Source organism: Vicugna pacos, chromosome 17 (assembly GCF_048564905.1).
Source record: "Vicugna pacos chromosome 17, VicPac4, whole genome shotgun sequence".
NCBI classification, from domain to species: Eukaryota; Metazoa; Chordata; class Mammalia; order Artiodactyla; family Camelidae; genus Vicugna; species Vicugna pacos.
Window position 1 is genome coordinate 20,556,944 of NC_133003.1, and position 12,916 is coordinate 20,569,859.

The 12,916-nt window shown below is 40.0% G+C and overlaps 1 protein-coding gene across 2 annotated transcripts in view; it reads right to left on the reverse strand.

The window, feature by feature from the left end:
- The window catches only part of SMARCC1 (SWI/SNF related BAF chromatin remodeling complex subunit C1), a 138,385-nt gene extending 135,371 nt beyond the window's left edge, over window positions 1-3,014 (reverse strand). For both annotated transcript variants that reach the window (XM_072941181.1, XM_072941180.1), the window contains exon 1: window positions 2,705-3,014. In XM_072941181.1, coding sequence (XP_072797282.1) covers window positions 2,705-2,899 — 195 coding nt within the window. In that variant the 5' untranslated portion in view covers window positions 2,900-3,014. The remainder of the gene's footprint in view (window positions 1-2,704) is intronic.
- Between the last annotated feature and the right edge of the window lie 9,902 nt (window positions 3,015-12,916).

Below are 12,916 nucleotides of genomic sequence, written 5' to 3' on the forward strand. Positions count from 1 at the left end.
GCTAGTTGAAGCTCATCCCTGTCAAAAAGTATTCTTTCTCTCCCTTCTGTATTACTAAGCCAAATTTATCAACAAAGCCTTAATAAATAGGTTCCTAGACTAGTTAATCTGTTCATTCATTGAACAAATATTTACTGAGCACCTCCTATGTGCATTCAGAAGACAAAAACAATGCAAGGAAGTTCTCTTTTAATTTGAAATCATCTGGGTTTTTACAAGTCGGTGCTTGTGTCTACCTTTTCCACAACATTGTGAGTTCCTTAAAGAAAGGGATTACGTGTAAAGAAAAAAAATTAGGGTTTAGAGCCAGGCAGACTTTCCTTGAATCACAAATCTGCCACTCCTAACTGTAATCTTAATGACGTTACTTAAACTGGAGCCTCAGGTTTCTCTCACCTGTCAAATGAAGTATATAATACCTATAATTCAGGACTGTTGTGAGGATTTAAGTGAGTTATGTTTTAAATGCCTGGATAAGGTAGATGCACAGTTGTTCACCAAATGCATGCATCCACCAATCAATAAAAATGGTACTACCAATGTCATGTTTATTTCATAGAGTTGAAAATGCAGCATGAAATGCACTAGAAAAGTTTAGTTAAGTCCCATCAATGTGCATACCAAGTAGAGATATATCGTGTATAAAATAAGCAAAGAACCTTCTGGTTAATACTTTCACCACACCAACAACACTTTCAGAGGCTGATAGGATTCTGGCTGTCAGGCACAAGGGATATACAATTTTGAATCTGAGTAGGCCCAAGAAATACACTCTGGTTTTTTGAAACTCTGAGAAGTCAAACCTAACTTTAACTTTGTCTTTATGGCCTCAGGGACACTGAGCCAGTATTAGCCAACTGGCCTCAACACTCTGGGACAAATCCTGCAGTCAGCCTCACAGCCACTTCCTCATCCACCCAAACAAATCTCTGAAAGACTATCCAACCCTAAAGCTGCCCTCTTAAAATTGAGCCCAAAGAGATGCAAAGAGTTTGGGGAAGTCGAAATTACTATTATTGTATTTCCACTTTTCTTTTCCCTTCCTTGATATCCAAGGGAATATTCCTCCTGAGTATTTCTTTGTTAAAGCTATACTTACATGTCAATTATATTTCAATAAAACTAGGGGAGGGGGGTCCCAGAACGGTGATAAAATACATTAAGGCACATTAATTTAAGACCCAGTGTACTGGCTCAAGGGTACATGATAAAAAATATTTTCATAATATAAATATATTTAATTCCCTTAGCTATTACCAGAAGCTCAACTACCTGCACAAAAGTAACCACATTTGCTCGTCTTTTTTTTTTTTTTAATGGAAGTACTGGGGACTGAACCCAGGACTTTGCACATGCTAAGCACGCACTCTACCACTGAGTTATATCATCAAAAAGTGACCAATTTATCACTGTATAAGGAAGAACAATATCCTCCTCTACTTACATGTAGATGAGAATAGTCCACAATCCCAAATGTGACTCCAAAATTTCGTGGGGGATAGGGGGAATTCAAATCATAAGAAAATAAACCGTAAATTAAAATATAAATTGTCTCACTTCCTGAAACTTCAGATTAGAAATAATCATTTTTGAAAGCATTACAGTGTAATGTCAAAATAACCCAAGATCCTTGCCCTTGTCTAACAACTTCCAGAAGCTGAAAGACTTCACTGCACTGAACACCCCAAATCGGTCGGTTCCTAGACTATCTTTTCATTCATTCAACATTTACTAAACAACTACTGAAGGCTAGGCAGTTCCAGGACACGTTGTAGGAAACAAGCCTGACAAGGTCCTTGCCCCAGTGCTATGGTCCACAATAGGGGAAGTAGAGAACTGAAAAGGATGTTCCGGAAATTCGGGGGCGGAGGGATTATTTTTGGCAGTCTGCTTCCTTATACCTTCTAAGGGAGTCACTCCTATATATTTACGTGAAGAGGAAGCTACAAAACATAAACAAGGGGCTAAGTCACAGCTTTCAATACCACTGACTTAGTGGAACTTACATTCCAAAGGTAGGAGAAACAGGTAAATGAAAAGAATCTCTAACAGTGGTATGAAGAAAATAAAGCTGATATGAAGTGGGATGATCTAACAAAAATGGGGTTCGTAAGAAAGATCTCGCACGAGGTACAAGTGAATATTAACTCTTGCACTCACACTATACATAACCAGAAGTACTGTGAAGTAAAAGCCGTCATTTTTTTAATATAGTTCTCATTTAGACTGTAATTCGTTGTATTAACCTGTTACTAACGTCCGAGTATGGTCGGTATGGTTTAACAACAGGTAGTAAAACCTTAGTCACCTCACTTGACTTTGAAGACTAGCCTCTAAACAAAACTTGCACTTGCTTTTTACAGCTTTGGCTCAGGCAGTTTCAATAATCATTGTTCACACACCTCAAGTAGCCAACAAAAGAGGAAGATTCACACCCTCCGCGTTGCTCAGCTCATTCTGCTGCTGCACAGCAATGAGCAGGGGCTTTCGCTGGGGTGCGTGGGCTCCAAGGAGCGGAGCCCCGAGGGCCGGTGGCGCCCCGGGCGCCCGCGAGAGCGCACCGCGGGGGCGTGGCGGGCCCGGTGCCTGCCTTTGTTGTCCCTCGTGGCGCGCGGGGGGAGGGGCGGCCCGAGGCCCGCGAGGCCAGTAGCCGCCCCCGACCCCGTCGCGTGGCCTCCCGGCCCCTACGGGCGCGCGAACCCACCTTCTTGTAGTGCTTGCCCAGCCAGACCCGCACCGAATCCAGCTGGGACACCGTCTCCGGGCTCTCCCAAAACTTGCTGGACGGGCCCCCGTCCTTCCGCCGATAAACGGCTAGGCCCGCGGCCGCCGCCGCGCCTCCCGCGCCCGCAGCGCCCGCCGCCGTCCCCAGCCCGCTGCCGCCCGCCGCCGCGGCCATAGTCGCCGTCCGTCGTCCCCGCCGCCCGGCCTGCCCCGGCCCTCGCGGCGTTCCCCGTTCGCAACCGCGCGCGCGCGCGTAGCCGCCACAGCCGCCTCCCGGCCCCGCCCAGCCAGCCCCCTTCCGGCGCGGATGCCCGGCCCCGCCCCTTCTCGGGACCGGCGCCCTAACCGACGAGGGCACGCGCACACGCATGCGCAGCACTCGTGTCAGGCAGGCCGCTGACGAGCACCTTCGCCCGCCTCTTCCGCCAGCTGCGCAAAGTGCTCGCCCTCTCAGCCACCCAGCCTCGGCCTCTGCGAGTGTGGCACTTTCCCAGGTTCCTGTGTGGAATCGTTCTGCGGGCTACAACTGCACGGAGGTTCTGTGTCATCGCCTGCCACGGCTGGGGAGAAACGGGCTGGTGTGAGATCTTCCGAGGGGAAAGCCCGTTTAGGGTGTCACGTGCTGGCGGAGGAACTCACACTCCGGGTGGAAATCTGCGCCTGCCCCCGCTTGCCCTTAGACTTTCTGCACGAGGCACCCTGTCGGCTTTTGTAAACCCATTGGAGAACGCCACCCCGAGATCCTTTGGCTTCACACACTTTCCTCCCCTTCGTGGCCTCAACCACACCAGCAGGTTCCTGCCTTGGGGCCCTTGCACCAGCTGTTACCGCGACCTGGACAGTTCTTCCCCTCTAATAGTTTCTGAGACGCTTTTAGATTCATAGCTTAAGAAAAGCGGTCCCTGACCTTACGAGCTTGAACAGTTAATCATACTCGACATTCTCTGCGTAGCACTCGCCACGACCTGGTATTTTTCTTATTTTCTTACTTTACACATAAATTATATGGGAGCCTTGTCTTGTTCACAGGTGTACCCTCAGTGCTGGGAACAGAGCCCGTTACTTAACAGGTGTTCAATAAATATTTGATGAATGAATGAGTGACTTACATGGAAGCAGAGAGGTTTTAAATTATTAACAAAGTATGATTGGCCGTTATGGAGCTTTGAACACAATGCTATCTGACCCCAGAACAGCAGGTGACTAGTTGGTTGTGAGAAAGTCCGGTGAGTTATGAAACCAACATTTAAGAATGAATAGCATGTGATCAGGGAGGAAAAGAAATTTCAGACACACTGAATAACTAGAACAAAGGCAATGAATTGTGAAAGCATGCAGAGTGAAACTCTCCTTAAACCCATGGAGTGAAAACAGAGATGTTACCTGGGGTGGCAGTGAATTTTGACTATCCTCTAAGCATTGAGAAACCAGCTTGAACAAAGAAAATGACATGACCAGATTTATAGATTGGGAAGTATCAGTTGCAGCAATGTAAATGCTTGAGTAGAAGAAAGACTGAAGAAAAGATGACCTGATGACTAGGACAGAAACAATGAGAATAAGATATGAGTAAGACATGAATCATAATCTCTAGGATCTCAGACTTTAGAAATAATGATAATCGCTGGTGTTTATGGAGCAATTATTGTGTGCTAAGTACACCTAAGTTAGTGCAAATAAGGAAATCGAGGCAGAGAGATGTGAAGTAACTGGCTTTCAAGAGTCAGTCCTGGAGCCAGCCCCTCTTCCCAACTACAATGTCTTTTCTCTTCTTTCCTTCCTTCCTTCCTTCCTTTCTTTTTTTTCCTTTTAATGGAAGTAGTGGGGATTGAACCCAGGACCTTATGCATGCTTAGCATGCACTCTACCACTCAGCTATACCCCTCCCCTACTACAGTGTGTTTTCTGTTAATAGTATGAGAGTAGAGCAGATAAAATGCACTGGAGGAGTTCAGAAAGCTATTTCATTTGCCTAGAGCCATAGAGAGGGAGCTTAGTTCTTCCAATGCACTGGTATTCCCACTTTTTTGCTCATATAACTTAGAAAATAATTTGGGAAACCATATGCCTTTTTTTTTTAGGAAAACATCTAAAATTTCTCATCAAAAGTTGAAGAATTGAAGAGCCACATTATAAATACAGACTTTTTTAATGAAATGGTTACATCACATTTTTTAAGTTTTTATTTTGAAATAACATCAAACTTACAAAAAAATTGCAAATACAGTACAAAGTATGTTTCCTTTTCCTGAACCTTAAGAGAGTCACTTGCTGACGTGATGCCCATGAGTCTCAAAAATGTTACTGTGCATTTCCTACAGACAAGTGTATCCTCTTACATAATCACAACACAACCATCAACACCAGGAAATTAACATTAATACTATCCTCAGACCCCAATTCACGTTTTCCCTGTTGCCCCCATAAGTTCCTAATACCAAAGTTTGCAGTTCAGAATCATGCACTGCATGAGGTAAAGGTTTCAAATCTCCTTCCGTCTGGAAGAGTTCCTCAGTCTTTAACTTCCACAATGTTGGTAATTTTGAAGATTACATGTCAGTTATTTTATAGAATGCCTCTCAATTGAGTTTGACTGATGTCCTTCATGCTGTGTTTTTGTCACTGCGTACAATCAAGTGGCACATGATTTCATATCTTCCATTACTTTGATGACTTGATTGAGAGTATCTTCCAGGCTTCTCTACTGTGAAGTTATTTTTGCCTTTGTAATTAATTAGTATTTTCTGGAGAGTTATTTTGAAAGTATGTAAATATCCCATTCCTCATCAAACCTTCCGTATATTTTTATTAGACAAACTTAGGTGCTTCCAAACTTGACTAAATACATATTTGTAGCTTCCTTCTCTAAACATTGGAACTCTAATTGCTATTGTCCTTACTATATTTACTTATTTATCAGATCTCCTATATGTAACCAATTCCATGCTGGCTCCCCTCCCATGTATGTACCCCCTACCCATCTTGACTCCTACATCCCCATGCTAAGCCACTCTGATATGCTTACATCTACCTTTCTCACTCCATCTAATGGCTTTAGGGCTGAATTATTTGAGAAGAGATGGTAGGGGACTAGAAAAATAAAGAACACATTACTCAAACCTAAAGAAGTCTAAATATGTAATAATGTGGTGGCCATAATAGAATACAGACAGTCCTCTCTGCACAAGAGTGCAATACCATAAAAATGACTGTGGAAGCAGAAACTATGCAAAGCAAAATTAATACTCAATGGAGAAAGTGAGAATTATTCCATGGCGTTTAAACTTTTTTATCAAGACATTTTAGACCCTATTGGTTTTTAATGTATGAAGGAATGGATAGTTAATAGTTAAATTTATTTTAGTACACTATACTTTAAAAAATTAGCAACATTAAGAATTATCACATTTTACTTGTTGGTGAAGAACTTAACCAACAGTAGTTTGACCTTATTATATACTTTATGATATAAGCAAGCATTTTTTTTAACGTTTTGTCAAATTATTATGCCCCTTTCGAACTCTGGATCAGCTTCCAACATTTTGTACTTCACACCTTTAATGTGAAACTTTTTGCAGATGTCACTTCATCTAAGATGTCTTCATTCTTTTCTTCACAATCACTTTCCTCATTTATGTGGATAAGTTTGGCTTCACTGAGTTCCTCTGGTTGTATATCTAAGATTTCTCAAAGACTGTCAGTGTCAACATTTCCCTGGTCATCTGTTTATTCTAAAATGTTATACACATTTGATTTGAATTTCACTTGACATCAGTAAGATATAAACCAAAAATCACATGATCATCTCAATAGATGCAGAAAAAATTTTGACAAAATCTATCATGCTAAAAACATGCTAAAAATAATCCTTTCATTTTAAAAACACTCAACAAATTTGCAGTAGAAGGGAACTTCTTGAACTTGATAAAGGGCATCAATGAAAAATCCAGAGCTAGCATCATACTTGATGGTGAAAAACTGAATGCTTTTCCCCAAATATCAGTAACAAGGATGTCTGCTCTCACCACTTCTATTCAACATTGTACTTGGGTTTTTTGTGTGTGTTAAAATGTATGTAATAATATTTACCATTTTACCATTTTAAACATTTTTCTTTTTTTAATGTTTAGTAAGCCACTATTTTATTGGGGGGATTATGTTTATTCATTTATTTATTTTTATTTTTTATTTTTTTAGCAACTACCATGGCATTTATTAGGTGTCAGTAAGCTTCACAATCAGTTTCATGATCAGAAAGTAAAGCAAGATCTCAGTGTGTTTTCTTTATAAAATTGTTGAATTTCTGAACATTCATTTATTTTTTAGTGAAGAGGCTGGGGATTGAACCCAAGACTTCAAGCACGCTAAGCACATGCTCTACCACTCAGCTCCACCCTCCTCTTCCATTTTAACATTTTAAAGCGTACAATTCCATGACATTAAGTACATTCACAGTGTTGTGCAACCATTACTGCTGTCCATCTCCTGAGCTTTTTCATCCTCCCAAACAAAAACTATCTGAAACCTGTTTTTAATTTTTTTGGGGGGGGGTAACTAGATTGATTTATTTATTTAATGGAGGTACTGGGGATTGAACCCAGGACTTTGTGCATGCTAAGCATGCACTCTACCACTGAGCTACACCCCTCCCCCCTGCCACTTGTTTTTATAAATAAACTTTTACTGGAATGCAGCCATGCTCACTTCTTTATGTATTGTCTACAGCCGCTTCTGTGCTACAGTGGCAGGACTAAATAGTTGTGACAGAAAACATACGGCCTGCAAGTCTAAAACATTTTCTATCTGACCCTTTAGAGAAAATATTTGCTTAGGCCTAGTCTTTGATACATCTTAGAAAAGCCTTTTTGGTATCCTTCCCAGAAACTGAGAAAGCTAATGACTGTAACAACTGGTAAACAATCATGTAGTTTCCAGTGCTTTTCTCTTCCTCAAAATCGAAGAAACCTATATCCTTTTGGGTAAGATTTATTTCCCTCTGTACACTGTTTATGAGATTCATCCATAATGTTGCAGGTACCAAGTTTATTCCATTTGGTTATTAGTTAATTTGTCAACTGGGTTATTGCTCTTTTTATTACTGAGTTGTAAGAGTTCTTTCTATATTCTGGATACAAGTCTCTTATCAGATAAATAATTTGCACTTATATTCTCTCATTCTGTGATTTTTTTCATTTTCTTGTCAGTATATTTTGAAGCACAAAAGATTTCGATTTTGATGAAGTCCAACTTATTTTTTCTTCTGTTGTCCGTGCATTTTTCTAAGAATACTTTGCCAAACCAAGGTCATGGAGGTTTGCCCTCATGTTGTCTCGTAAGAATTTTGTAGTTTTAGCTCTTAGCATGTACAAGGTCCTGGGCTCACTCCTCAGTACCTTCATTAAAGTAAATAAATAAATAAGCAAACCTAATTACCTCCCCTACCAAAAAAAAAATCAACAATGCCAGTAACAGGATAAATCAGCATCACATGCCAAACAATGAGAAGACTATAGTTCACTTCTGTGACATTCCTGCCAAAGTGCTTGACTTAAATCTAATCATGAGGAAACATCAGAAAAATCCAAACTGAGAAGCAGTCTACAAAGTAACTGGCCTGTGCTTTTAAAAACTATCCAGCTTGGGACAGATAAGGAAAGAACTTAGGTCATATGTAACACATGACCCTATACGTTACTGGGACAATGTGGTAAAGTGTCAACAATAGGGGAAATTGGTAAAGGATAAAACAGGAGTTCTTGCACTATTCTTTAAACTTTTCTGTTTGTGAAATTATTTCAAAATCTTAAAAAAACTTAGATATAGTTCACACTATAGTCCAAGGCTGATGACAAATTTTTGATATAACAACAGGGATAATATCTTTATAAAGATCAAACCAGGTTTAATAATTTTTTAATGGGCTGACCGGAGTTATGGCTCCAAGACCATTTCCAGTCTCATTCTCTGAGCCTATGAGGCCTGGGAATCTAATGGAAGTGCAGAAGCTGCTGACACTGAAACATAAAACACACACTCAGAGGGATAGTGATGGCATCACTTCTAGATCCCGTATGAATCTTATTTGGAAGAAACTGGGGAAGACTCATTGCTCAGAAAGCCTCCTGGAAACCAAAGGGACAAAAGCTTGCCAAGGAAGTCTAAAGCCCAGGGTCCTGGGGAAGTTTCCGTCACTTGAGGGAGTTTAGGATACAGTTTGGATTAAAGTGGAATTCAGTAAATAATTTATTAAAAATGTTATTGGAGTGCGATGTACTAACAGAAATACATACAAATAAAAGTGTAGTGCTCATCAGATTACACCAAAGTGGACATCCTTGTGTAACCACCACCCAGCTGGTGAACTGGAGGCAGCCTGGAAGCCCCTCTTCCAGGTCTTCTCCAATCACTGCCACTTCTAGGTCCCAGAGATGACTGTTCTCCTGACATACTGCTGCGCCAGAGATTGGTTTTACCATTTTTCATAATACTTTGAACTGATTAGGGGTTTTAGCAGTGAATTTTACTTTTCAAATTCAATTCTCTTTTGTTTTTCTGCATGTGAATAATGCATACCCAAGGTAGAAATTTTGAGAGTTCATTATCTGTCTTAAAACTTTTAATAAATGGCATAGTTCACAATGGTGAATTTCACAGCTCAATTTTAAAAGCTCTTTCCCTTGATAGTCACTCTGAAAAGACTCCATGTGCCAGTTCATACTGATTCTATGATGAGAGCACAGTAATATGCTAAGGTTTTAGTAGCACAGGGAACTGCCATTCCCACATGACAGCATTAGACACATGAAGTTAAAATGAGCCACTGCCTACTTAAACAGAAGTTAAACATAATTACTGGCTTCAGACTCAGCATGAGTAACCAAATATTCCTTGCAGCCAGTGACTCTTGACTAATAGCCACTACCACTAGAATTAACGTAGTAAAGATGAAAATGGCAAAATCTGACAACTGGTCAGAGCAGAAGGGTGCTCCCATCTATGAATCCCTCCTCTCCTCATTCTCTGATTCCCCTAGCAGGGGTTAAGACAAAGGCCCATAAGCATTTGAGAATAAAATAAAGATAAGAGTCGGAAAAAGAATCCTATCTGGTGTATATCACCAAAAGAGTTAACAAGCTATATGATTTTTCAAGGTTAACTGTTAGCCAGAAAGATTCATTAAGTCTTCAACAACAGTAAAGACAAAAACTTGTATAAATCTAGTTGTCCTAAGAGCCTGTGAAGGCCCTCTAGCTGCGTATGTCCTGCCTGAATCCTCATTCTGCGGCAATAACAGTCATATTCACATCTAACGAATTCCCATCAATTAAGGATGATCTGTAAAAAATCTAGCCTCCGAGTCTGCTTCCTAGATCTATCAGGCATTCAAATACATCCTTAGCAACTATTTTGAGTAGCTGAAATTCTAAACGCCATAGAAGTTTTTAAAATTTGGGAATGGATCTTAGATGAAAGATCGTAAGTCAACTGTGAAAGAAATGCATTCTAGCTTCCTGAGACAGAAGTGCTACGGTGAGTTCTACGGTGAAAGTACAGTAGTGAACGCTGCTGACCTCTAGTGCTTAATAGAAGAATTACATGTCCCACTCAAAAGACCCAAAACACGGGACTTAACAACAAAAACCCCCTCTGACTTGGCTGGCCACTGATTTCCCTGGTGTGAGGGTAAAAAGCAGGGAAGTTTTGAAGTATTGTTATCATCCTATATATATTTTTTCTGTTTACCACGTTTTCTTTGCTTCTCTTTTCTCATATCCTGCCTTCTGTTCAATTAATAGTTTTCTGTATTTTCCATTGACTGGCTTGGGAGAACTGTTTCTATTTTTTTTAGTAGTTATACTTAATTTCTTTTATACTATAAGTAAAAATTTCTAAAATCCTAAGTTATTTACTATCTTATCTTCCTCCTGAATAACACCTGACTCCGTGATTGCTCTAAGGATTAGGGGCTGGTTCATTTGCCCATGGTGTATTTATTCAATAATTGTATTTTTAATTTCTGGGACTTCTAACTGGTTCTTCAAATATTTACTTTTACCATTTCATTTCTGACCACTTTTATTTCATAATTTCTTATTCTATTAACAAAGGTATCCTCCTTTTATATCTTTGAAGATTCTAAACACTTATTTTAAAGTTTTTATCAGGTCACTCCATTAGTTTCACTTCAACTACAGAGAATTCATCTCTTGATGCTGGTTTTGTTGCTTATTTTTTCTTTGGCTAGGTTTTCTTGTGTGTTTTGGAAGCTTAACTTCTAAGCTCCTCATAAGTGGAAAAAATTTCCCCACACATGTTCTCTCTCCTTCCCTCATGGTTTTGTGGTAACCTCTACCCAATCCTCCAGGAACCCCAATCCGGAAAACAAGTCTTACGTTAATAACTTGAGACTCTGCACCATGAAATTGGGGAGACAGGCGATCCAGGCACCAAGTGAGAGGGTAGCTGGATTTAGGTCTGGATTCAATGTTGTATCTGCTCCCTAAGTATAAAACTTCATATAAACTATATCTTCATGCATAGATTAGTTGTAGTTTTTTTCAATCTCTTTTAAATTTAGAAAGCCTCATCTAAATTCCTAATTGCAAACAGCAACCCAGGCCCCAATTATTTACATTCCATGGGGTAGTTTTACCCATCCCCTCAACCACTTACCTTCCAAGTTACAAACTCCAGACTGCCTCTATGTTTGGATACTCAGCCCAGCAAAATTACAGCTCATTGTTCCTGATCAATAAAAATGTTTTTGTTTTTGAATATGGATATTTAATGTTAATCTTTTCTTGTTAATTCTACCATGTGTTTGGAACAAAGGCAGTGGCATCAAAGTGTGTACTATCTTGATCAGAACTCAGTTTCATTCTTTTCTTTTTTAAACCTGTATATTGGCCCTTTGACAGTACCATCGTTAACAGTGATGGCTAAAAAGCAGCCTAGGAGCTACGCGTTCTCTTTTCAGTTTTACCAATAAATATTTTGTAAGATTGGGGAAAACTGACTTGTACAATTGGCCAATGACATTAACTAGAGCTTCTGTCAGAAATAATTGATCTTACAAGTGTTTACTGCATACCAAAAAAACCCATGATACTATTTCTGCACTTTGAGGCCACAAAATTAACCCAAGGGAAGCTTATGAATAAATAAATAAACTATATTCACGTTGTGATGCTGCAATGATACCAAACTTAAAATACTGGTGCAAAGGACAGGGATAAGATTCAATTTTACTCAAAAGAATTTATCTATAGTTAAGAATTATGCAAATAATATTAAGGATTTACTAGCTTTTTAAACTATAACATTGATTTTGTGGTTGTGCTGAATAAAAGAAATCTTATAGATGCACCCTGGTATATTTACAAATGAAATGGTATGAATTGACTGGAAGAACCTACAATGGTGGACACTGGCTGATGGGCACCTGGGCACCTCTAGATGAAGCAACTTTCAGTCTTGAGTTGATAATTGTTAAAGCTAGGTGGGAAAGATGGGTACTAATGGGTGCTCATTATACTGTCAGGAACTGTGCAGGTGCAGATCTGGAGTTTTAACCTACTTAGCAAACTAAACTGATAGCTACCCTGTTACTATTTCATTGATGTTGGTAGAAGACACAAGACTCCTAGATCAGACGCAAAGGACCTTAAAATGGTTGCCAGAGCTTCATGTTGGTTTGCAACAGGTCCTCACGCCCCCAAGTTTCCTGGGTCTGATACAAAGGGTTGATCACGGTTGTCTGCTCACATGGTGGGTTTCATTACCAGACAAGAACACTGAGCTTGGGAGATTCAGTTTTTATAGCCAAGTAGAAGCTCAGTCTGCCCTTTGTCCTGGAGGAGACAATACTTCATTCCTCGAGGATGCTTGCTGAAAACACAATCCTAAGAAATAGCCCAGGTAAAGAGCAGTCAGGGTCTTGCATTCTTGGTATACCCAACAAGAACTTGCAGGGGTGCTCAGGGTCCATGCAGACTGCCTCTCCTAACACATACTATCTCTTCACTTTTGTGTATGTTTGAAATTATTCATAAGAGAAAATAAATTTCAAAAAGAAATGTACATCTGACCTTAACATATTTGAAAAGGTATATATATATATAGCTAGCCAGCATAGGTGTGTTAACAGCTACCATTATAACCAAATTTCTTTCTCAGGAGCCCTACACATTCC